This window comes from Ascaphus truei, chromosome 1 (assembly GCF_040206685.1).
Source record: "Ascaphus truei isolate aAscTru1 chromosome 1, aAscTru1.hap1, whole genome shotgun sequence".
Classification (NCBI taxonomy): Eukaryota; Metazoa; Chordata; class Amphibia; order Anura; family Ascaphidae; genus Ascaphus; species Ascaphus truei.
Genome location: NC_134483.1, coordinates 419,096,635 through 419,121,629, shown reverse-complemented (window position 1 = coordinate 419,121,629; position 24,995 = coordinate 419,096,635). Strand labels below are relative to the sequence as shown.

Here is a 24,995-nt window from a genome sequence, read left to right as displayed (position 1 = left end):
GTCCCTACAACACTCAACTACTGGTGGCTCAGGGCTAGCTGGGGCCTAGTGGGCTGCTGGCCTCGTGCAGGGAGTCACTGACTCCTGCACCCTACCTCCTTCCCCTAGCTGCTCCTGGCGCCGACTAACGTGCTCCAAACCCCGCGAAAAGTATCTATTCTCCTCTGCAGGGAGATGCTGTAGCCCTATTAGCTCCCTGGGGTCACGTGGGGCGCTCCTGAGGCTCATGGGAGATGTAGTCCCTTCTGTGAGCCCTCTCCTGGTAGGCTAGGGTTCGCGCGCTTGCTGCAGCGCATGCGCAACTGTCCCGACCGCCCGAACCTACTGCGCATGTGCAAAACTATCCAAGATGGCGGCGCCCTGCACGGGAGCCGCCGAGAGCCCTAACGACGCGCCTGCAGCCCTAACAACCGGCCGCTCGCGTCCCCGGCAACCTCCGCACCAGTTCCCATCTGCCCCTCACTCCTGCAAGCTCCGACGGGTCCGCCATTGGCTCGGCGGCACCCGCGATTGCCAGACAGGTGAGGGAGGGGCGGCGGGCAGAGGGGGACCTGGCTACATCCTCCCCCTGGTAAAAACCCCAACGTCCTCACTTGGGACACAACTCAATATAACTATGTACAAAAGTTATATAATGAAAATGGCACAACATCGTTATATAATAAAAATGCAACAATCAATGCGATCTTAACTTATCATCTCTAGATCAGATTGCACATTTCAGTGAGCATCCCAATGACGGACTGCATTCTGCTGCGAGACCACTGCTGAGCCTCATAATGGGGTGCCCCAATTTGATCATAGGTTACCCGATTTGGAGGGTACCTGACTCTTTGGCTCCTACGGAGCTGTTCTTCAGCAACTCCCTCTGGGGAGTACAGTCCTGAGGCTTAGCTTCTTCCCTTGAGGGGGAGAAATGTCTCTGAACAGTCTCTGTTAGGCACAAAGCACGGGCTCTGTGGATCCAAAGGCTGGCCTGTTGGTGCCACCTTAGTAGGCGTTGGCCTACGGGGCCTTTTACCCGTAGCTCTTCCGGGAGGTGCCCCTTCTGTGGAATAGTCCCTTTGAGAGGGTCCTTCCATAGGGTCTTCAGGAGTTTCAGAGTGGGTTTCGTTATTTACTGTCTCTTGACCCATCTCTGATAAGTCGGACTCACCATTGAGCGGTGTGGCCAGTATTTCTGCTTCTTCGTCTCCCACTTGGGGAATGGGGAGAAGGTGATTACGATGCCAAACCTTTACCCGGCCGTCAGTGTCTTTGATGCGATAGACCGGGAGGCCGGGCATCTGTGATTCTACTTCATATACACCGTCTCTCCACCGGTCCGCCAGTTTATGTTTTCCGGGGACTCCCAGATTACGAAGCAACACAGCGTCCCCAGGACGTAGCTCCCGATACTTGACTTTATTGTCATATCGTCTCTTATTGCCAGCATTCTGTTTAGCTGTAGACTTCTCAGCCTGTTGGTACGCTTGCTGCAAACTGTCCTTTAGCTTTTGCACATACTTAAAATGGGTAGCATTGTGTATCCCATCCATTGATACTCGAAGACGCACATCTACTGGGAGTCTTGCCTCCCGCCCAAACATGAGGAAGTATGGGAAGAATCCAGTGGACTCATGGCGAGTACAGTTGTACGCGTGTACCAAAGCTTCTACGTGTTGACTCCATTCCGTTTTCTGCGCACCCTTCAGGGTTCCGAGCATGTCCAACAAGGTCCTGTTGAATCGTTCAGGCAAAGCATCTCCTTCGGGGTGGTACGGAGTCGTCCGGGATTTGGCGATGTTCAGCATTTTGAGTAATTCTCGGATCAGAGTGCTCTCAAATCTCGCCCTTGGTCGGAGTGAAGTCGGTTTGGAAGACCGTAGTGAACGAAGAACTTCTCCCATAGTATTTTTGCGACTGTGATGGCCTTCTGGTCTTTTGTAGGAAAGGCCTGAGCATACTGGGTGTAATGGTCCGTAATGACCAGCACGTTACAGATTCCTCGGGTATCGGGTTCAATACACAAAAGTCCATACACACCAGGTCCATTGGACCAGAACTCTTGAGATGGGCCATGGGTGCTGCTCTGGTAGGCAAAGTCTTGCGTTGGACGCACCGGGAACAACAGCGGCAGTGCTGTTCCACCGCTTCCTGCATCTTGGGCCAGAAGAACCGGTCTCGGACTAACCCAAAAGTCTTCTCTACACCGAGGTGCCCATGTTCATCATGTAGAGACTTCAACACCATATATCTCAAGTTTTGGGGTAGAACCAGTTGTCGCCTATCAGGGTGGTTGTGATATTGGACTACCCTATAGAGCAAGCAATTGTCTATCTCGAACTTGTCCACCTCACGCATTAGCAACGCGATCAGGTCTCGGGGAGCACTCTTCAGTAGAGCTGGATTCTTTCTTTGAACAGCTTGCCGAATGATGCTGATTACTGGATCTCTCATTTGATAGTCCACTAAGTCTTTCCATCTTATGACTTTGTCATGGGTTATGTTCATTCCCCTGGGATCGCAGTAAGCGGTGGGAATAGCCTGCGACTGGCATCCTAATGAATCTGCAACTCATAGTTTGGAGAAGGCCACTTGATCATTGATGACGGCCGCTATGCTACACATTGCTCGCATCCCAGGCCCCGGGATCTCTTCCCATTCATCATCATCGGGAGTAGCACTTAATCCTGGTCGTCGTGATAGAGCGTCAGCTCCAATGTTCAAAGGCCCCGGCTTGTACTTCAGAGAGAATCTGTAGTTACATAGGGTTGCCAGCCATCGGTGCCCTGCTGAATCCAACTTGATGGAAGTATTGATGTACGTGAGGGGATTGTTATCCGTCCTTACCTCAAACGTAACACCATAGAGGTAATCATGAAGTTTCTCTGTGATCGCCCATTTGAGAGCCAGGAACTCTAGCTTCTGTACCAGGTATTTCTGTTCACTGGGTGTCAGACTGCGGCTGATGTAGGCTACAGGCTGAAGACCCTCGGGGTGCTTCTGATGCAGGACAGCGGCCAGTCCATTGAGACTGGCATCCACATGCAGAACGTATGGTTGTTATGGATCAGCATACGCAAGCACTGGTGCTTCAGTCAGGCTTTTCTTCAAGTTCAGGAAGGCCCGTTCACACTCGGGCGTCCACTTATCGCCAAACGGTTGACGGGCCGACGTGGCCTTCCTTCCGGTATCTTCAGGGTATATCTTCAGCAGATTGTTCAGGGGTTCAGCTCGACTAGAGTACCTTTCCACGAAGCGACGGTAATACCCACAGAAACCGAGGAATGATCGCAGTTCCGTGACATTCTCGGGACGCGGCCAGTTCACTACCGCTTCTACTTTGGCTGGATCGGTAGCAATTTCTTGAGCAGACACGATGTGTCCCACGTAGGTCACCGAGGTGCGATGAAACCGACACTTGTCGAGGGATAACTTCAATCCTTCTTTCCAAGACAGTCTATCACCTTCAACAGCCTCTCTTTGTGCTCTTTCAAGGTCTTCCCGAAGACAATGATGTCATCCAGGTAGACAAGACACTCCCGAGGGTTCATGTCCCCGATTGTCTTCTCCATCAGTTGCTGGAAGGTAGCAGGAGCTCCACATATACCTTGGGGCATACGCGTAAATTGGTAGAAGCCCAGGGGGCAGACGAAGGCTGTCTTTTCCTGGTCCTCTTCACTCATAGGTACCTGGTAGTACCCAGATCGTAAGTCGTGCACACTAAACCATTGGTTCCCGGTTAGAGCATTCAGGATTTCTTCAATGCGAGGAAGGTTGTATTGATCAGGTACCGTACGATTATTCAGAGTTCGATAATCGACGCACAATCTTACAGATCCATTCTTCTTCCTTACCACCACTATGGGTGATGCATAAGGACTCCGAGACTCCGTCAATATCCCAGCGGTCTCCATTTCCTTCAGGACGTTCCTTACATCGTCCACATCCCTGGGGGCGATGCGACGAGAGCGTTCACGGAACGGAGTGGCGTCACTCAACCTAATGGTGTGCTGGGCGCTGCGACTGCGGCCCACATCCATCTCGCTGGTGGAAAATACCGTCCTTCTTTCATTCAGCTTGGCCGTCAGTCGATCCTTGCACTCAGTTGGCAGCGTCGAGTCTCCGAAGTTGAAGTCCAGATCGACTAACTGTTCACCCACTGCTGCGGCGTTCACCTTGGGCACTGTTTCTACGGGCTGACGGGATATATGCTGCCCAGACTTTGTCCTACATCAATGTCCATCGGAAATGGTGAGATATTTTGAACATACACGTAGGTTCGTAGAGGAATTCGGGTCGTCCACTCTCTCACTTCGGGTATTACCCTATACCCTCTCTGGGTCTCTTCCTTAGGGGAACTCTCCAGAGAGAACAGATGATCGGTCTCATCTCGATCCGGATAACGGCACCAGATGGCCAGGCGTTGCACTCCCCCTGGTAAAATGGTCGTCAGTCCGCGTTGACGATTGTAGAGGTCCCCGTGACGCTCTAAGGCATATACTCTGTTGCAATCCTCTCTCAGTACAGGGTCAAGGAGTGGATTGGCCATCGGCAATTCATTGGTCTCTTTCAAGTAGGCTCTGATTACGACTCGCACTATATCCGTATTTGTTCCCAAGATGACCGGGTACTGACACTGTCCTTGAGGCTTCGGGCATACCATTGCCTCCACATGCATGGGATGTTTCTTGCCGGTATTCAATTGACGTATCTCCAGCTGAACTCTCACAATCCCATCGATGGGTTAATCTTCATTGCTCAACCCCCTAACCTTCATATGTTCCGCCGACCGCAGGGGACAGTGCTTAAGGTGTTGGTCGTAGAATTGTCGGTATATTATGGTCACTTGGGACCCGGTGTCCAGTAAAGCAGAGGCATAGACTCCTTCTACTACCACATGCACGATGGCAGAGGGGCCTACCTGACAGTAACCATCCCCGACCGGAGTTCCATCGTCTGGGCTCAGGTCGGTAGGAGCTTCGGGAGGCACAGGGGTGGCCTCGGTTGTCTTGACTTCTGTGGTCTGTATTCGACAGATCATAGACCTAGCCGAGCTTCCTTTACTGGGTGTTTTCTTTTCTTGGGTGACTCCATCAGGGCACTCTCTGGAGAAATGGCCTTTCTGTCCACAGCCATAGCAGACGATATCTTTAGGATCCAGTCGTCTTGGGTAAGTGGGGGAGGATCTCCCCGAAGTCCGGCCTTTCGTTGAGGGTGACTTGGGTGGCTCCTCTTCCTCTTTGACAGGTTTCTTGATCTGGTGAGCAGAGACTCCCGGGATGTCACTCACAGGGGGATCTCTGACCTTGGTGCCTGTATGCAGCTTGGTATAGACTTCATGCCCTTTGACTATCCCCAAAATGTTCATGAAGGTAGGGGGTGGCCCCTCCATTAGTGAGCACCTGATCATGATCACTATGTGATGCGTGGGAATTGCCCCTCGGAGGAACTGCTTGCACCGGTATTCGTCCATCTCTGAGGCTAGGATGAGGCCGCAAGTTTGCTAACAAGTCTACCATCTGATGAGCAGAGAGATCAGGGTCTTGGTCGCGCTGCGCACTGACCATGGTGGCTGCTGGGGGTCGGAGGCTTTCCAGGATTCTCTGACGTCTGACCGTTTCAGAGCAGGGCCATTCATTGATCACCTTGAGGGTGTGTTCCTTCCAAGACTCGATGCTTTCCTCGCCTGCGGAGACAGGAACCATTCCTGAAAACGCCTTCAACTTCCTGTAATTTCGGGCTTGGGCGGACGTAGTTATCGCTTCCACAAGCTGGTAAGCTAGGGTTCGCGCGCTTGCTGCAGCGCATGCGCAACTGTCCCGGCCGCCCGAACCTACTGCGCATGTGCAAAACTATCCAAGATGGCGGCGCCCTGCACGGGAGCCGCCGAGAGCCCTAAGACGCGCCCGCGCCCCTAACAACCGGCCGCTCGCGTCCCCGGCAACCTCCGCACCAGTTCCCATCTGCCCCTCACTCCTGCAAGCGCCGACGGGTCCGCCATTGGCTCGGCGGCACCCGCGATCGCCAGCCAGGTGAGGGAGGGGCGACGGGAAGAGGGGGACCTGGCTACATCTACATGGATATTGGTCAGATCATCATTAGCCCTTGATGTTCTGCGTGATATATTTTCACTGTGTATATTAATTAATAGTCTATAAAGTATATATTGATTAATAAAAGTTGTGACCAGGCAATGTAAATATACCTTCAGCGCCATCTTGCATAAAGTGTGTTCTGCTCCTGAATGTATATATATAAAATCTAAATATAAATCTAATATTACATTTTAATATATATATATATATATATATATATATATATATATATATATATATATATATATATATATATATATATATTATTAAAACATTTTTTTTTTAAATATCAGAGCTTACAAACCTTTGGTGGTAAGATGAATGGTATTATGGTGCTCTAGCTTAGCAACAAAACCTCATGATCAAGTAACACATAATTAAACAATCTGCATCTTTCAAACATGTTTTAAAAATCTGATTAGTTTAGTTTGCTATTTTCTCTTACCTTTGAACCATGCGTCTATAAACAGAATGCCAACTGCAATATTATACTTAAGGCCATAGAGTGTAACACCGCCCTGATAAGGAAGAGAGACAACATATACAGTATGTAAATGTCTAGATGGGATACTATGGCTGAGTTGATAGAACAGATTATGAACCAAGCTCAAAAATCAACAAATACACTGTAACACTCCAACAAATGATAAAAACTTGTGAACTTCATTGGAACCTTTCTGTCTTTTCTTGGACCACCCTAAGGGTCCTCATGCACAGGGAGGACCAACAAGTTGCTTACATGATCTACTGATCCTTTTGGTGCCAGAAAGGTCATCAACGCATTGCAGCACAGTAATGAATTAAACTTTGCAGTGTTTTTGTAATTTTTGTCTTTGGTCATCCCGTGTTTTTATCTACACTACTTCACCATTGTTAGATATTGTACAGTTATTCAGATTTGGGTAAAATAGAAATGCAAACAGTAATATTCAAAGCAATTCCATCATTGATTGCATTATTGCTTGGTCTTTTCCCCCCACTGATAACACTGTGTTATTGCAAGTGATATACTTGGAATCAGTGATTAAAGTGTCTTTAAAAAAAAAAGTAAGTTGTGGTTTAAAAAAGATATATTTAAAAAAGTAGTAGTAGTTTTTCTGATTATCAGAAACTTCTAAATTCATTAAACATTGGAACAATGTTATTTGGATTTTATTGTAGAAAGTTTTATAGAAAGGGGTGAGGGTTATTTTTCTAAACTATTACATGAGTCAGTAATAAAACGAGTGGTAATCCTTACCTCCCAGTACCACCACAATTTGGAGTTTATTAATTAACCTGCGATAGTGCCGGTCGGGAAACTATTGGTTGGAAACGCCCATCAACTTCTATGGGTGTTTCTATGCAATAGTGTCAATGAATAACTCCCTTTGAATACTGAGCAGGATGCAACAACGTGCTTCCATTTCAACAAGGAAAATGTACATAATATAACACGAATAACCAGTCTCTGTGGTAAACTTAATATGATTAATTCCTGCACCACAAGATAAGACTAAAAGGCCTTCTACTTACAGCAGGCATAGTGAGCAAATCAGTCTGTGTCACAGCTACTTCTGGGATGACATGTAACTGGTTAGGGCCTTCCGTGTGTTGCTGGAAAAGCTAGAGCAAAATCATACAATCATGAGAGGTTTTTAATCCCTTTTATGTTGTGGATGCATTTAATTACCAATTATAAACAATAACAACAAAGTGCATTTAAAACCAAAAAGGTTTTTCACAGCTAATTTTGATCTTGATATGAGTTAATGTAAAACATTTACTGAAAAATAAGTTACAATGCTGTACCTATTGCAGGGGTGGCCAACCTGTTTCTCAGGCGTGCCAATAAATGGGCACACATTTTTTGGCGGGCCACTGTCACTTACAGCTCCTTACATTCAGTTTAAATGAATAGCTGAAACCAAACTAAATAACACCAAAAGTAAACAAGGATAATAAAAACATTAAAATATTACAATAACAAAAAAATTGAGAAGAATTTGAAATTCTAACAACAACAAAAAAGAATTAAAAATATCCCAGTGTGATTTCTGAACTTGCATTTCAGGTATCAGTCTCTTCATATTAGGATTGATTTCTAGGTAACAGAAGCAGACGGCGCCCACATGAGCGTCTGTCAATGCAGATCTGTGCTTATTTTTAACAAAGTTCATTGCCGAAAAAGTCTGCTCACAAAACAAATATGGGGAATAACGTAAATCTAATTTAGATGTCATTATTTTAATTGATTTGATGTATTTAATGTTTTTAATTCTTAAAGAAATTATTCAAATTAATGTTAACATTAATAACATTAACCAGTTTCCCCTGTCATGTGTTTTTTAATTTTAAGGATTTCATATTGTTCCTTTCCAGTCAATTTTCCTTTTTTTCTCCCTCATCACATGGGCCGTTCCAAATGCCGTCGCGGATCTCAGGCTGGTCAGCCCTGATCTACTTCATTAATGACTTTTACCTTCTGCATGGGTTCTACAAGGTCAATGTCATACACCATAAATCCATCCACTCCAGCATTGATTTCAAACAGCTTTAACCTGGACGTGTAAGAGATATAAAAGTCACAGATGATTTTCTTTTTTCCGTTTTAGAACACATTTATTGGCATATGTTCTATGCATATGATGTGTATCTGATTATTTCCCTAATCATAAGTTAGCTGGTAACCCTTCTTTTTTTTTTTATCATTGTGGACCCTACTTCAGTGCAAATCCCAAGATTTCAATGAAAAAGATATATAAGTTATCTATACAAATTGTATGACAGTAGAGTAGACAATGCGGATTAAAACTTCAAGCCATATAGAGCAAAGGACTGAAGTAAAAAAATGTAATATCTAAATACAATTTCTATTAAATCAGTCATTTTGATTGAACTTCATTTATATTTTTGAGCAATATAGAAGTTGAAATCCAAAGATTCCTGCGGTGCACAGCCAAATAGGGTAGAGGACCAGCAAGGTGTAGTTTAAAAATATACTTTATTGAAACAGCATGGTACAGGGGACACACACTCTGACGCGTTTCGGACTGGTATAGTCCTTAGTCATAGAGCTGATCCGCGCCATTCATCCCCACTGATTTAAAGGGCTAAGCCCGCCCCCCTACGTCATCGCGCACCCCGTTTTTGGCGCGAAAATCACTGATATGTAATCTAATTGGCTTGGACTCCCAGCGCATAGAATGACTAACTGCCGTATATATGTTTGAAGGGGAGTGATGTACATCCCCCTGCGTCATCGCGCTACTCTTTTTGGCGCGAAAATCGCCACACTATAGCCTCATTGGCTGAGGCTCCCAGCCAATAGGAACGCTGACTGCCCTAGGTATGCCTGAGGATAAGGGGAATGACGCGCATCTAGCTTCAGCGCCCAGACCCCTCTGTCGACACGTAGCGCGTCGTTGCTAAGCAACGACTATAAACAACAGCAAAAAAATCCTCAATCCTCACAGAGCAATACAAGGCTATATGGTACTAACAGGGTACCAAGGGAGGCGAGGAAGGAAAGGAGGGGAGGGGAAGAGAGGGAGGTGAAGGGGAAGGGAAGTGAAGGGGAGGGGAAGGGAGGGGAGGGGGGAAGGGGGGAGGTGAGGGTGGAAGGGGGGAAAAGGGGAGGGGGGGGGGTTAGACTTGCAAGAAAAACATGTGGGGATGAACTAAACAAGTTAAAACTAACATAGTAAAAACATATTAAATCAAGTACAACAAAACATGAATAACATACAAATACATAATGTAGCGAATCTAAAATCTGAAATGGAGGTTACATGTGTAGATTGAGGAAAAAAGTTGTTCAACAATATTTATCATATTAATGTATTCAACTAATGTTATTGTTGATAATTAACTTTTAGTAATGCATAAGTTTTGATCTATGAATAAACATATGTCATAAAAACATATACAATATAATAAAGTATCCATTTGAGACAGTTATTTTCTAGCTGTGTGAACAATAGACCTGGTTTCTAACGCAAGGCAAGCAAAATTGTTATATGAGAATACAGTGGATATTAGATATTCATATTACATGTTATCTAATACATGTCTCAAATGGATACTTTATTATATTGTATATGTTTTTATGACATATGTTTATTCATAGATCAAAACTTATGCATTACTAAAAGTTAATTATCAACAATAACATTAGTTGAATACATTAATATGATAAATATTGTTGAACAACTTTTTTCCTCAATCTACACATGTAACATCCATTTCAGATTTTAGATTCGCTACATGATGTATTTGTATGTTATTCATGTTTTGTTGTACTTGATTTAATATGTTTTTACTATGTTAGTTTTAACTTGTTTAGTTCATCCCCACATGTTTTTCTTGCAAGTCTACCCCCCCTCCCCCCTTCCCCCCTTCCACCCTCACCTCCCCCCTTCCCCCCTTCCCCCCTCCCCTCCCTTCCCCTCCCCTTCACTTCCCTTCCCCTTCACCTCCCTCTCTTCCCCTCCCCTCCTTTCCTTCCTCGCCTCCCTTGGTACCCTGTTAGTACCATATAGCCTGGTATTGCTCTGTGAGGATTGAGGATTTTTTTGCTGTTGTTTATAGTCGTTGCTTAGCAACGACGCGCTACGTGTCGACAGAGGGGTCTGGGCGCTGAAGCTAGATGCGCGTCATTCCCCTTATCCTCAGGCATACCTAGGGCAGTCAGCGTTCCTATTGGCTGGGAGCCTCAGCCAATGAGGCTATAGTGTGGCGATTTTCGCGCCAAAAAGAGTAGCGCAATGACGCAGGGGGATGTACATCACTCCCCTTCAAACATATATACGGCAGTTAGTCATTCTTTGCGCTGGGAGTCCAAGCCAATTAGATTACATATCAGTGATTTTCGCGCCAAAAACGGGGTGCGCGATGACGTAGGGGGGCGGGCTTAGCCCTTTAAATCAGTGGGGATGAATGGCGCGGATCAGCTCTATGACTAAGGACTATACCAGTCCGAAACGCGTCAGAGTGTGTGTCCCCTGTACCATGCTGTTTCAATAAAGTATATTTTTAAACTACACCTTGCTGGTCCTCTACCCTATTTGGCTGTGCACCGCAGGAATCTTTGGATTTCAACTTCTATGTGGATATTGAGCGTGCTGCACGCTGCATTGGAACAAGCCTGCTGTGAGTATATTTCTCCCTCACAGGGATACTGGATGACCTGGAATAGTGCTGCAGCATAAGGGTTTGGTATGGCCGAGTCCCATACAACAACGGTATGTTAACCTTTATTTTATTATGACACATGGACTATTGCTATTACACTGAGTGTCTTTTTGCTGCATTCATAAAGCACTGGGTCTCATTACTCTACCTGCTGGCTGATACAGTTTCCTGTCACCATGATATGTGGACTCATACTCATTATTGTCTAAAGGTTCAGATTTGGATTGAGCACTGTGATTGGGACTTATGCCCCAAACCACCGACTATTTTTGAGCAATGTTCAGAATTACTAATTGTCTATCATCTGCACAGTAGTAATTGCATTAATGAAAAATGCAAATAAAGGAAAATGGAAGTTTCTGTGTGTGTCTCCATTTAGAGATTGATAATATTTGTCGCATTCCGCTCTAAGAATGTTCTTGCAGTTGATCCACTGCAAACCTGTCTAGTCTCATTGATTTGGAGCGAGTCTAATTTATTCTGAGCATCGATCTCATAGTCTTCAAATATATAATTCATAACGGGTCATACACCAACCTACGATAATTATTTGCAGTTGTTAAAGACCTTTGCGGAATGACCATCACCACTTAATGAAATTAAGATTCATAGACATCAAACAAAGTTGCAAGCCTTCAAATCCAAACGAGATTAACTAATTTAAAGCAAAATTCAGACATATCAAAAATGATAAGGAAGACACAAAACTTTACAAAGCTAATTTTCTAAAGCAGGTTATTGTGGTCCCAGAAACGTGTTTTACTTATGACTGATTCTTATGTGTTCATTCATTGGGGTAGCTGATGGTTCAACATTGTGAAACTACTGGAATCTGCAGGATTAATGCATGTATCCATGTAAGAACGTTAGCACAATAATGTGTTCATAATGAGAGTCAATTGCTTGACATAGGTGCATAGGTTTAACAAGAGAACCAGTCTGAAGCTAGAATTAATCCACTGTAACTGCATTTCATGTCCAAGAAACCACCAAACCTCAATTATGTATATCTCCTTAAAAATGAACATCAGGGCAGTCAAGTTCCTGTTCCTGTTCCCGTTGTCTGCACATGGCATACAAAGCCGCTGTAGTGTTGGTGCAACTCTCCCTTTTTACCGTGTGACAGCTGCGATAACACTCTGGTACTCTTTGCAGTCTCTTTCCTCTGGGAGTAAGAGAGCTGCCATCCCTCCTGTAGCTAGAGCTCCTCTGCGGTGGCAAGTTTGAACCAGCAAATCCATGTAACTTTTAAGGAAGAGCTTTTCCATATTCACGTATTTACTGCGATCCGGCAGCAAAAATTCCAAGCGGTGACCTGAAAGTACAAAAATAAATAGTTAATCGAAGGACAACTCGATTTCATTTGTCTGTTGGTTACAATGAGACCTATTAATCAACACACCAAATTTGTTAACAAAGGAGGCTGAGTAATCCCAGATCCCACAGTTCAGCCCAGCAGAATGGTCTTTCAGTTCAAAGAGGATCTCCTCCATCTCAAATGAAGCCAGGACGCTCTCTATCAGGACAGTGGCTTTAATACTTCCATGCGGCAAATTCAACTGCAGAATGAATGAGAAACATAACGAGTTACTCAGGTGATGTAAGGCCCAGGAAGGTGCAGCTCTTGGTTTCAACATGGGCCTGAAAGTGCATTAGCACTTGGATTTCTCAGGCGTATGTATTATTATAATGAATGTGGGAGTGTATCTCTGCCTGAGACCATGAACATATATCATGGCATCTACCACTACTTTCATACTAAGAACAGCCATCCTACCTTTTCTTCGGTCCAGACAAATATTTGATTCCAAAGTCTGGCCTCTAGAAAGCTTTCCACCTAAGGACAATGAAGAATGCATTTCATTTAGTGCTCAAATCAAAGCATACAAATAAACAAGCTTTATGAGAAATAACACTAAGGCCTCGTTCAGGGTGCTAGAGGCAGGATTTGGAGGGAGGGCGGCAGTTAGCTGGGCGATGTGTGTTCATCCCCAGCAGACTGCTTCAGGAGTTGAGGACGGGGCGGGGAGGGGGCGGGGCTACACACGGCAGCTTAGGGATCGAGGCAGCAGTCTTGAAATCATTCTCAAGAATGATTTCATTGGCTGCCTAGGTCCCAGTGACGCTGCTGCAGCTTCAAAAAACGATTTTTTCGTTTCTTGAAACTGTAGCCAGCGTCAACTCCGGGCTTCGGAGACAGGGCAGCTGCTGCCCTGACAACCAGTATTCAATTTGAATACTTTGTGTCCCACGGCAGCTCGCACGGCAGCACGCCCTCCCTCCGAAGCCTGCACTCTGAACGAGGCCTAAAACGTTGCTCATCTCTCATTTTAACCCCCCCTCTCCAACCCCCATGCCTGCCGCAACTTCCTTGTGTCCATTACAGAGGTATGAGATCCTCTTATTGATCCTTCTTCATTCCGTGCTTCATTTGATCAAATTCCTCTCACGTGTCTTAGTACTGACCCATCCCCACATGTTCAACAAAGGTTTGTCCTCTGGATCTTACATTAAAATTAAATATCACAGACACTATATTGATTATGTACATGGTATAATTAGGCTGCAGTTCTGTAGCGTCACAATACATTGTAAGGGTTTCCAGGAGTCATCACATGTTTTCAAAGGGTCCCACAAAGAACATCATTGGTTATTATTGTCCATATTATCCACTACTAACCCCTCCAAATGCTCTACAAAAACAGAATACCTTTGACAAATAGAAGAAAGGACCACTTTCACTTTCATATAGTCTCCTCCCAGTATGGTACATGAGCAACCCATAATCAAAGAGGGGGCCTGGTATTTCTCTGCCATTGACCTGTAAATGGGACAGAAGTATAACACAGCCAACTAAATGAATTCACCAGAACAGCAGGACTGAAAGGTGCTGTCCCATATTGCACCAAAGTCAAGTAACAAGTGAAAACTTGGTGATTATGCTTTTTTTTTTTCCATAACATTTTTTTATTATAAAAACAACATTTTGTGGGGTACATAAAAAAATGGGTGCATTGAATATGAAATATTATAGTATACATAATACAAAATATTAAATTTGGGGGGTAGGAAAGAGAGGAGGGAAATGTCATACAGATTTAAATACATTCATGTCGGTAACCAGATATAAAGCCAATTTTGCACATATTCAACCATACATATGCAGCCCCTTGGTTGTGAGTGCTTGCTATCATATTGTTGGTCTCATAACTCTGTCGCTACACTACTGTAATTAAGTGGTTCTATCGAAAGACGAGTACTCCCATTTTGTAACCCAGGTTTCCCAAATCATCATAAATGTATCCGAAGAGTCGGTGAGCAAGGCAGTAAGTTTCTCTAAACTCATGATGTGCCACACCTTATTGATAATTGCAGGGAGTCTAGGGACAGGACCCTTCCATACCTTAGCGATCATACACAGTGCTGCTGAGAGGATGTGGTTAATCAGTTCCCTCTGCCTGCCATTGGTCTCAGAAGGCCTCCTATTCAGGAGTGCCTCCCATGGGGAGGGGACCAAGGCAGTACCCAGTGTGTCATTAAGGAGGTTGAACACCTCAAACCACAGACTTTTAATTATTGGGCATTGCCACCAGATATGAAAAAAGTGCCCACCAGCCGACAACCCCAAAAACACAGGAGAGGTCTGTTTGTGGAATTTGTGTATTCGGGCCGGGGTCAGGTACCATCTATATAGGAGCTCATAACTATTCTCTTTAACTAGTGTGTATAATGATATCCTGGATATGGTTTCCCATATTTCCTCCCATTCCTGTACCTCGAGCTATCTGTCTAATATGCAAATGTTCGTAATCCCCCGTACCAGGGAGAATATTTATATAAAGGCGTGAGATCAGCTGCTTTGCAAAGGGTATAGAGGAACATATCATCTCAAAAGCTGTATTTTGTTGCATGGGTCTTTCGGAATCTGGGTGTATCTTAGAAATTGTACTCGGGATCTGTTTGGTCTCTTTGAGAATTGCGAAGGTTCTAACTTTGGAATTTACAATCAGATGCTGGGTTTTAGATAGTCCATTTCTGGTCCACCAATTGAACTGCTCTACACTAAAGCCACAGTGGACATTGTGATTTACGCAGATAGTCACCATGCCTGTATGCGAGCTTGAGAAAACCTCTCTCAAGACCAATCCTGTCCCAGATTTTCAGGAATGAGCAATTGTTGGTCTTGTCTTTTTGCTGTGTCATAGCAAGGCTGAATTACGAAGAGGCCTCACAAAGGAGTTCTCGATTTCACCCATCTAACTTCATGTGGTGAGGCTTGCCAGGCCACCAGCTGTGCTATTTGTGAAGCTAGGTAGTAGGTTTGTAGGCAGGGAACTGCAAGACCAGCCTCTGTTCGGGGGCGTATCAAGAATTTTCTGCTAATTCTGGGTTTCCTTACATCCTGCTCTTCTGTAAGCTCTGAAAATCTTTAGCTCTGATAGGAATGGTGAGAGCCCTGAAGAGATATAACATTTTTGGAAGAAGGGTCATTTTTAGATCATATACCCTACCTATCCATGATATCGACTGGTACATGTACGTAAAATTTGCTTGTTAGATGGTTGAATATGAATTGATTAATTTTATTCCCAGTTAGTTGATAGTATCTTATGTTCCCTTTGAAATTAAAATCTAGTGATGCCATTCTAACTGACTCAGGGGGAAGGCTGATGTTAAGTTCTTCCGACTTGCTCGTATTTACCTTAAACCCTGATATTTTTTCTAAACGGCCCAAAACTTTATAACTTTATAAAGCGTGGGAAGGGATATATGAGGGCTGGTAAGAGTTGGCATAATATCAACAACAAACAGGTTTAACTTGTAATTGTGATTTTCAATCTTAACTCCTTAAATATCTGGGTAACTGTGAATCATTCTGGCCGGGATTCAATTGTGAGTGCAAAAAGAAGGGGGGATAGAGGACAGCCCTGCCTAATTCCATTTTGAATGGGAAACTGCTGTGATATCTGTTCTGATATGTTTTGGGAAACTATATAGCAATTTTATCCAATTGACTACATTTCCTTTATGTGACGATGAGCGGAACACGCCCCCTGCGGCGTGTTACTTCCTTACCTGTTTAACTTCTGATCGCCGCCCTCTAGCTGCGAGTCAAGATCCTGTGTCTTTAAGTATTCTGAAGCAAGCGTCGCCATCTTGCTTTCTGGCAAATCCTGCCCTCTTCCTCTTGACAGAAAGTAAGCCTCACTCTGACTCACATTGCTATCAAGTCAGTTGCTACCTGCCCTGGTTCTTGCAAGTACTACCATTGCATGCTGTTCCTGCCTGACCTCCTTGGGACCTTTACTCATCTCCTTTGGAATCCGGAAGACTGGGACAGTCACTCATTTACTAATGAGGTTAGTTTACCGTGCGGGTAGTGTAGGACCTGCTGAGTAGGTTTTACCTTGACGTGGTAGCAGGCTTATAGTCCTTTGGCCAAAGAACCCTTACGTTGTATTTAGTTTTGCTGCACTCTGCTGTTTCTGGCACTATGCCTTTAAGGAGGCTGGACGTCCTCCAAGAAGCCTTTCCCATGTGGATGTGACCTTGTGCTCTGGATTCTATCCTCCCCTGCTCCTCACTTGTGGCTTACCCACACCCCCCGCGTTGGTGCCTGAGAACGCGCGCATCCCCACTCTGCTGCCAGAGCATGCGCGCACATGCAGCTGGCCTAGTCGTGTCCCTGAGCTTGGCTCCCCACCTCCGGACACATTGCGCATTCTCATGTGTGCGGCGCGGTCACGTGACTACGGGCGCCAATCCCCAGCTGCGTGGCAACTCACTCCCTTTCGTCTCTCCTGCGGATTCCCCACCTCGCTATCGGGTCTCTTCCTTTCCCTCGCTTTTGTGTAGGAGCACAACGTAACACTTTAAGGCCAAATGCCTGCAAAGCCGTGAAGAGATATGTCCAGTCCACCCTGTCAAATGCCTTCTCGACATCCAGTGAGAGAAGCATTGTGGGAGAATTATGTTTTAGCTGCATTACTTAAGTCTACCATTTTCCAATTATTATCCAGAACCTGTCTCTCTGGAATAAATCCTACCTGATCAGGGTGGACCAGGCGTGAAAGGAGGACGTTGAGCCTTGTTGACAGCATTTCTGAAAGGATTTTAATATCTACATTTATCAGGGCTATGGGGTGATAATTTTTGGAGTGATTGGGATCTTTCCCTGGTTTGTGAATCACTGAGATGGCCGTTAGGAGCATTTCACTTGTGATTTCCTGAGATTGCAGAAAATAGTTCAATAGGTTTGTCAGTTTAGGGACAAGTATATCGCTAAATTTCTTATAGTACATGCCGGAAAATCCGTCTGGGCCTGGTGCCTTTCATGGACTTAATGGCCTCATCATATGTGATTGGGAGGTTGCGTTTGTCATTCTCATGAAGGGATATTTATGGGAGTCTACCCGCCTTGAGGAACTTAATTAGGTCTTTGGCTGTATTCGATGAATAGTCTGTTTTCTGGCCATCATAGAGTTTACTGTAGACATTTTTAAATTCACCAAGTATTTCCCGTGGGTTGTTAGTTAGAAGTCCCGATTCTAATTTTAGAGAGGCGATATGGTGCGCCGTATGTTCTTACCCGAGTTTTCTGGCCAGCATGGTGTCTGGCTTATTATCCTTCTCATGGCTTATTGCCCTTCTTATAGAACCTCTGGGCAGTCCACCTCAGTGACTTCTCTGCCTCTTCTATCATTAATAAGAGATATTTAATGCTGAAGTTCAAGTTGCTCCAGTCTTGAGCTTAGGGCCTGTATCTTTTGGCATTTACACTTCTACCCCTGTGTGGCAATTCTAACAAGAAGGCCTCTTATGTAGGCCTTATGTGTTATCCAGATAGATTCCAGCGAAATACCAGGAGTGGTGTTGGATTTGAAAAAATGTTCCTGCTCATTGGATACTAACAGAACAATGTGTGAGTTAGTTACGGGCATATTGTTAAGTCTCCAAGAGTGTAATGACAAGGGCTTTTGCCACCATTTTAAACAGATTTCAGCTGGGCCATGGTCCAACCATACATAAATACACCACCAAGCATCCACAGTATAAGTTACTTAAGAAGGGAGTTGAGAAAAGTGGCTGCTGACTTCTCTTTGGGGGGCCTAAGTGAGTTAGATCGTTTTCCTGACCTGTCTAAAAGATAGTTCAGTGCTACATTAAAATGTCCTCCTATAATTAGTGTTCCTTTGTGTAATTTTTCTAGGTCGGAGAAGAATGGGGTGAAGAACTAGTTATTTGGGGTGTGATTGTGCTTTTTTTTTTAAATGACTATAAGTTTCATTTTTGGAAAATGTTCTTTTCATTCATTTACAACAAAAACTATTAAGGGGAACGGTGATTATTTTGCTTTTTCCTACACCCCTGAATATGTAGATGTAGATAAGATAAGCATGCCACATATCTGCCCGATCACTAACTAAAAGCAAACAGATTAAGTGAGAGAGGATGGCAGTAAAGCGAACGTTAAACGTTAAGATAACAGCCCATATTTACTAAGTGGTGCTATGTCAGAAGACACCATTCAACATCGGAAGACACCATCTGGCCAAGTCAAGTGTCCATAGGGTGTATTATATCACAAACCTGCAGTTCTAGTAGGCGTCTCACAGTTAGCAATGAACACTGATGAAACGGTCTGGTATGTGCTATATTAGTGACTTTAGCCTCTATGGGGCAAATTCATCAAGTGCTGGTTCCTATGATTTTTCTAGCGTTACAAATTATATTATGATTCACATCCCTACTTCTTACACGATGAGAAAAATACAAGGATATCATAATTATTGTAATCTAAATAAATTGATAGTTCCTGAGTCCACTAACCACTGATAGATTATTGGGTACTGCAATACATTGTTCTGCTCCCTGTGTATGATTTAGCAGAAGTTTCCATCTTTCAAACAGGACAATAGGGACTGTCAATAAACAAAAAGGATAGAAAAATATGTCACCATCATATTGTGCTCCACCATGTTCCACGCTCTTGGTCTAAGCATTAGCACAGGGGCTTTTGAGATAGAAGGTATACCTGTTTTGGGGAAAAACCATGGAAAAACAAATTATGGCTGGGGGTAAACATGAATTAGTTTGAAATTCTGTAAACAATGTTCATTACAAAATAACACTCTAGATTGTAAGCTCTTCAGGGCAGTGACTCCTTTTTGAAATGAAACTTCTTTGCTAGCACCTAAATTCAGGACTAAAACTCCTTCATGGAGACAAAAATGCGTAAGAGAAGTAAGGCGTGTGCACGCGCGCCCCTGTTGGCTGATCTCAGCACGAAAAATCATTGCTGGAGAAGAACATGCGATCATGCGCGCCCCCGCTGGCTCTACATTCACACAGCACTGAAAGTCCTCCTGCAGGCGAAAATGTGATGGTGGCTGTCTTACAACTGGGAGTGGGGAAAACTGTAACTAACACTTTCCTGGAACCAGGGTCACGAATGATGTATGATTAGTTCCAGTAAGCTCAACTCATGTCCTCCCTCTTCCAAAGCATGACAAGTCCTTAATGTCTTTCTTAATTTTATTGCTGGATTAGAAAACACAGGAACTTGTAGGTGTAGTGTAGGCAGAGAGTGCTTCTCTATGTGGGATGCTTCTATGAGGTTAGACTATGGTAAGAGAGAAAGGCCTTACCAGGGGTGGATGCACACAGGTCTGTACTCACTGTGATCTAGGGTAGAAAGGAAGTGAAGAGCAATGTGGGTAAAGGGAATAGCCTTGGGACAGACCATCTTGAACAAACAGGAGGGGGGCAGACTAGCCCATACTGAGAAGCTCAGAGGTTGCTGTAGCAACTCACTGGCTGCCTGCTCACAGGCAGAAAGGGCAACATATTGATACATCACACAGGCACGGTGTGTGTATGTGGAACCAATGCCTGCAGCTGAACTTAAGGAGCTGACAAGCAGAAGGGGGGTCGGGCAGGAATGTGATTCTTGTTCCATGACAAACACTGAATGTCTCTATTCTGCTTATTGTACTGTGTGTGTGATAGTTTGTGTCTTTTTGAGGTACTGGGGTGTGTGTGTGTGCAGGGCCACCGACAGGGGGGGACAGAAGGGACAAGTGTCCCGGGCCGGGTGACTGCAGGGGGTCTGGCTGCCGGTGCTTGCAAATTGCTGCAAACAGGCCTCTTCCTCACTATGTGTCCCACTCCGAGCTGCCAACCTCTGGTGGTGCGTGACGGGCCACTCTGACATCAGCGTGCCAGAAGTTAGCTGGGCCTCAGCTTCCGGTGCGTGCTTACTTTGGAAGCTCGGCGTGGGACACAGAGTGAGGAGGCCTGCAGCTGATGGAGAGCTGGGGCCCAGCTGCAACCGGCAGCCGGGCCTGACCAGAGGTCGGCCCCAACTTGCAGCACCAGCCGCTGAACCCCTGCAGCCACCGGGCCCGGCCTGACCATCCCCAAGGTAAGTCTACTTTTTTATATATGTATTGGGGGGAGTGGGGGTCTTTTTATATGTATTGGGGGGGGGGGGGTATTTAATATGGAATGGAGGGGAGTGGCTGTCTTTTTAATATGGAATTGTGGAGATTGTGGGTCTTTATAATATGGAATGGGGGAGTGGGGTTCTTTTTAATATGAAATAGGGGGGAGTGGAGGGCTTTTTAATATGAAATGGGGGAGTGGGTGTCTTTTTAATATGGAATAGCAGGGAGTGGGGGTCTTTTTAATATGGAATGGGGGGGTTGGTATGTATTTTGTGGTGGGGGATTGAGTGAGAGTGGCGTAATTGACAGAAGGTGGGGGCGAGTGAGGAGAGGGGGGGTGAGGGAGGGAGGGAGGGAGGGAGGAAAAGAGGGAGTAAGACGCAGGGGAGATAAGTACATGAGAGGCGGGAGGGGCTGAGTGAAGAAGAATGAGTGAGACAGAGGGGAGACAAAGACATGGGAAGAGGGGGGGAAATAGAGGGGGCTTGTGAGGTGTTAAATGGGGGTGTGGAGGCTCGCAAAACTGCCGACACGGGATGGGGGTCCGAACGTAACTCTAGTCCTGGGCCCCAGGAAACATGTCAGAGGCCCTGTGTGTGTTTGTGTGTGTGTGTGTGTACAACAACCAACGAAAGGAATAGTGTTGTTATTAGAGAAATTTCCAGCGAGTACAAATATAGAAGTGCAAATAGCAAATTTAAGAAATCTACCATTTATAATACAAAATGGAGAAGTGCAAAAAATGCAAGGTGTGTAAACATAGAACACATGAATTGTCTATAGATTAATATAATCTAGTAACTGTAATGATTATATATATAAAAAAGCACTTCAGATATAAAAATAACAAATAACAGGGTGTGTGTGCCGAGCACGCGCGTTCTAACGGAAACTTCTTTGCATTTTGTCACTGAAATTGTATTTTGCTTTTTATGATTTTGATTGAATGAAAGACTTTTGAGAGTGACGGCATTTATATACTTTACAATCCAAAATATATGCATCTTAATTTAGTTATCATAAGTGAATTGTATTCCAACTGATACTATGGACATTTCTGCTGAAAAAATAAATAAAAAAATTATACTCTCAAGTCTTTCATTCAATCAAAATCATAAAAATACAATTTCAGTGACAAAACGCAAAGAAGTTTCACTTCCTATCCCCCCGCACCCCACCCCACACACACTTTTTTCCTCACGTTACATTTATATCTGAAGCGTGTTATATTATGTTACGAGTATTACTGCTGTGAAGCGCTGTGTACATGGATGTTGCTATATAAAGTTATACATACATTACAAATCTCACCTGCGACTTTGTTGTGAACAACTTGGTAAACATTAAAGATTCCCTTAATCTGATTGAAGAAAGTTGGACAGTTGCCATCATCAAAATCCACCTAAAGGTGACAAGATGGTTGGTAAGGGAACATAACTGCTAGTAGAGTAGAATAGTTATTAAGAGAGATGGGTTGGCTAATCATGGGGGCCAGAGATAGATTACTCCACTGTTGGATTTACCCAGGCCAAGGTCTCACGAAAAAAAAGATACCTACAGAAACCAGGCTCGTTAGAGTCGCCAGTTGTAGAGGGACTGCCCTGAACTTGTAGGGAATGCTCAAACTCAGACGGGTCAGGCCAGCAAAATGTCTTGAATTTGCCTAAGCCAAGGGTTGCTCAATCTTTCCCCGCTCCAAGCCTGACACGGGAGACAAGGCATTTACACCTTTTTACCAGGATTTGACACCCTCTACAATTCAATATGCTGTTTTGTTCTCCAATGCAACTACAACACACATCACTGCGAAATGCTCAAAGAACTAGATTGGTCATCACTCGAGTCTAGGCGCAAAGTTCACCTTTCCTGTCCTGCCTTCAAATACATTCTGGGCAAGCTACCCATCTATCTGAACAAGCTCCTCACCCCTACCACATGCAGCACTTATCAGCTGAGATCAGACTCCAAAAGACTGTTCATGGTCCCAAGGCTCAACAAAGTATCCGGCCGTTCCTCCTTCTCTTACCGTGCACCCCAAAACTGGAACAACCTACCGGAGACTTTCACATCCACCACCAGTTTAAGTTCTTTCAAATCTAAGGCTGTCTCACATTTTAATCTGGTCTGTAACTGTTACATAAGCCTGTAATATATATTTTCTTTAACTGTGCATGCAATGTCTTGTATGTTTTGTGTACCCTGTTCATTTATGTAACTGTATTTGGAGCCATGTATTGTTTGCCTTAGCTCTATGCCCAGGACATACTTGAAAACGAGAGCTAACTCTCAACGTATTACTTCCTGGTAAAACATTTTATAAATAAATAAATAAGATCATACATTGAGCAAAACAGGTCAAGTGAAATACATTGTAAATTTATTCGCAGGAAAAGGCATACACACAATGATACACAAACTACATAAGACGAGACACACTTACTTGGGAACTGGAGTAATAAACTAGACTATCCTAGCTAAATAGCACTTAAAACAAGTCTTTAGTTGACCGGGACTTGGCCTGAAATGTCCTGGAACTCAAATCGGCTTGCAATTCCAGATGCCACCGCTCCCTTCGTTCCGGAGGACTTGATTTTGCTTGACCGGGACTAGCTCCAAATGTCTTGGAACTAAAATCGGTTTGAAATCCCAGCCGCGACCACTACGTTGAATTCTCAGAACTTGGTGGCAAAAAGCAGGACTTAGAAAATATTCCGGGTTGGTTTTTCTGAAGCCGGTGCCTTGCTATTCGCGCAGAGGCATCTTTTTTCACTTTAAAAAACCCCACCGCTGTTTTGGCGCTTGAGAATCTACCGGTTGATTGGCTGAGAGGTTTCTTATAGTATTTTGGAGTTCATTCACAAAATACTACAGCCAATCACCTAGTGGGAACTTTCTTACCGTCAATCAGATGCCAGTCCTGTGAAGCCAGGCAAGCGGGGATTCTGAATCTGCCAAGGGACATGCGCAAGTTTGCCACCTAGTTCCTTGCTATTCAGATGCCACCAGTTGGATCAGGCTCCTCCAAGTCTGGTGGGGCAAATGGTAGTCCGGAGGACTTCCATTCATTCCAGGACGTGGGTACTTGAGCCCTTCCCTCCTGCCCAAATGGTCTTCACATCTCAGGCATCCTCTGTGGCTTTCATGTCCGATGTCTGAGCAGACTTACTGGCACTAAGTTGGTAGCCCAGTGGCCCGTCAGAACATTGGTCCCGAAAGTCCAATCTCATAATACCGTGCACAACAGTACATTTTATACCAAACACAATGTTAATAAAAATATACTTTTACGGGTCCTAAGTCTCTGGGTATGGGGAATAGAACTGCACTTAAATTTCTATCAGCCTGTATTCCCCACACACTATACAATGGACTTGGACTGGACTTTAAAAATCCCCTCACAACCTATGGTTGGAGAACCCATGAACCCCTGTACAGGTTCTGGGTGACCTGGGCAGTAACTGGGGATAACCTAGGGACCCCTTATAGTTACAGGGACACTTTTCACCCCTTTGCACCATTTACCTTTCTAGGCTGTGCTGAAGCAGAGGACCCTAGCGGTGAGTTGCGCAAGCGTTTTCAAGGGGAGATATTGCCAGGACAATGTGCCAAAATGTATCCGGAAATCAAGCATGATTCTTGGGTACATTTTTAGGGTATCCAGCAACTCTGGACCCCGACTACCTAGACACATTCTGACAACACTTTCTCTGCAAAAATCACCTTGAAACTCATACCCTAGCAATCACTGCTTGCTGGCATCCCTGGAGAGGGTGTGGGTAGGGGGGGGAGAGGGAGTGTGGGAAGGGGAGAGGGTGTGGGGAGAGGGTGTGGGGAGGGGGAGAGGGTGTGGGGAGAGGGTGTGGGGAGGGGGAGAGGGTGTGGGGAGAGGGTGTGGGGAGAGGGAGTGGGGAGAGGGTGTGGGGAGGGGGGAGAGGGAGTGGGAAGGGGGAGAGGGAGTGGGAAGGGGGAGAGGGAGTGGGGAGAGGGGGAGGGGAGAGGGAGTGGGTAGAGGGAGGGGAGAGGGAGTGGGGGAGAGGAGGGTGTGGGGAGGGGGAGAGGGAGTGGGAAGGGGGAGTGAGTAGGGGGGGAGAGGGAGTGTGGAGGGGGAGCGGTTTGGGGGGTAGAGGGTGTGGGTGGGGGGATAGGGTATGGGGAGGGGGGATAGGGTGTGGGGAGGGGGGATAGGGTGTGAGGAGGGGGGATAGGGTGTGGGGAGGGGGGATAGGGTGTGGGGAGGGGGGATAGGGTGTGGGGCGGGAGGGAGGAGAGGGTGTGGGGAGGGAGGAGAGGGTGTGGG

General features: G+C 45.1%; 1 protein-coding gene across 6 annotated transcripts in view; it reads right to left on the bottom strand.

The window, feature by feature from the left end:
* LOC142503102 (malate synthase-like) overlaps positions 1-24,995 on the bottom strand; it is a 79,847-nt gene that overhangs the window by 12,774 nt on the left and 42,078 nt on the right. For all 6 annotated transcript variants that reach the window (XM_075615108.1, XM_075615117.1, XM_075615097.1 and 3 more), the window contains 9 exons: positions 22,010-22,100; positions 19,211-19,287; positions 13,963-14,073; positions 13,030-13,089; positions 12,655-12,811; positions 12,369-12,567; positions 8,542-8,620; positions 7,596-7,685; positions 6,526-6,598 (listed from right to left, as the gene is read on the bottom strand). In XM_075615108.1, the coding sequence (XP_075471223.1) occupies positions 6,526-6,598; positions 7,596-7,685; positions 8,542-8,620; positions 12,369-12,567; positions 12,655-12,811; positions 13,030-13,089; positions 13,963-14,073; positions 19,211-19,287; positions 22,010-22,100 (937 nt within the window). The remainder of the gene's footprint in view (positions 1-6,525; positions 6,599-7,595; positions 7,686-8,541; positions 8,621-12,368; positions 12,568-12,654; positions 12,812-13,029; positions 13,090-13,962; positions 14,074-19,210; positions 19,288-22,009; positions 22,101-24,995) is intronic.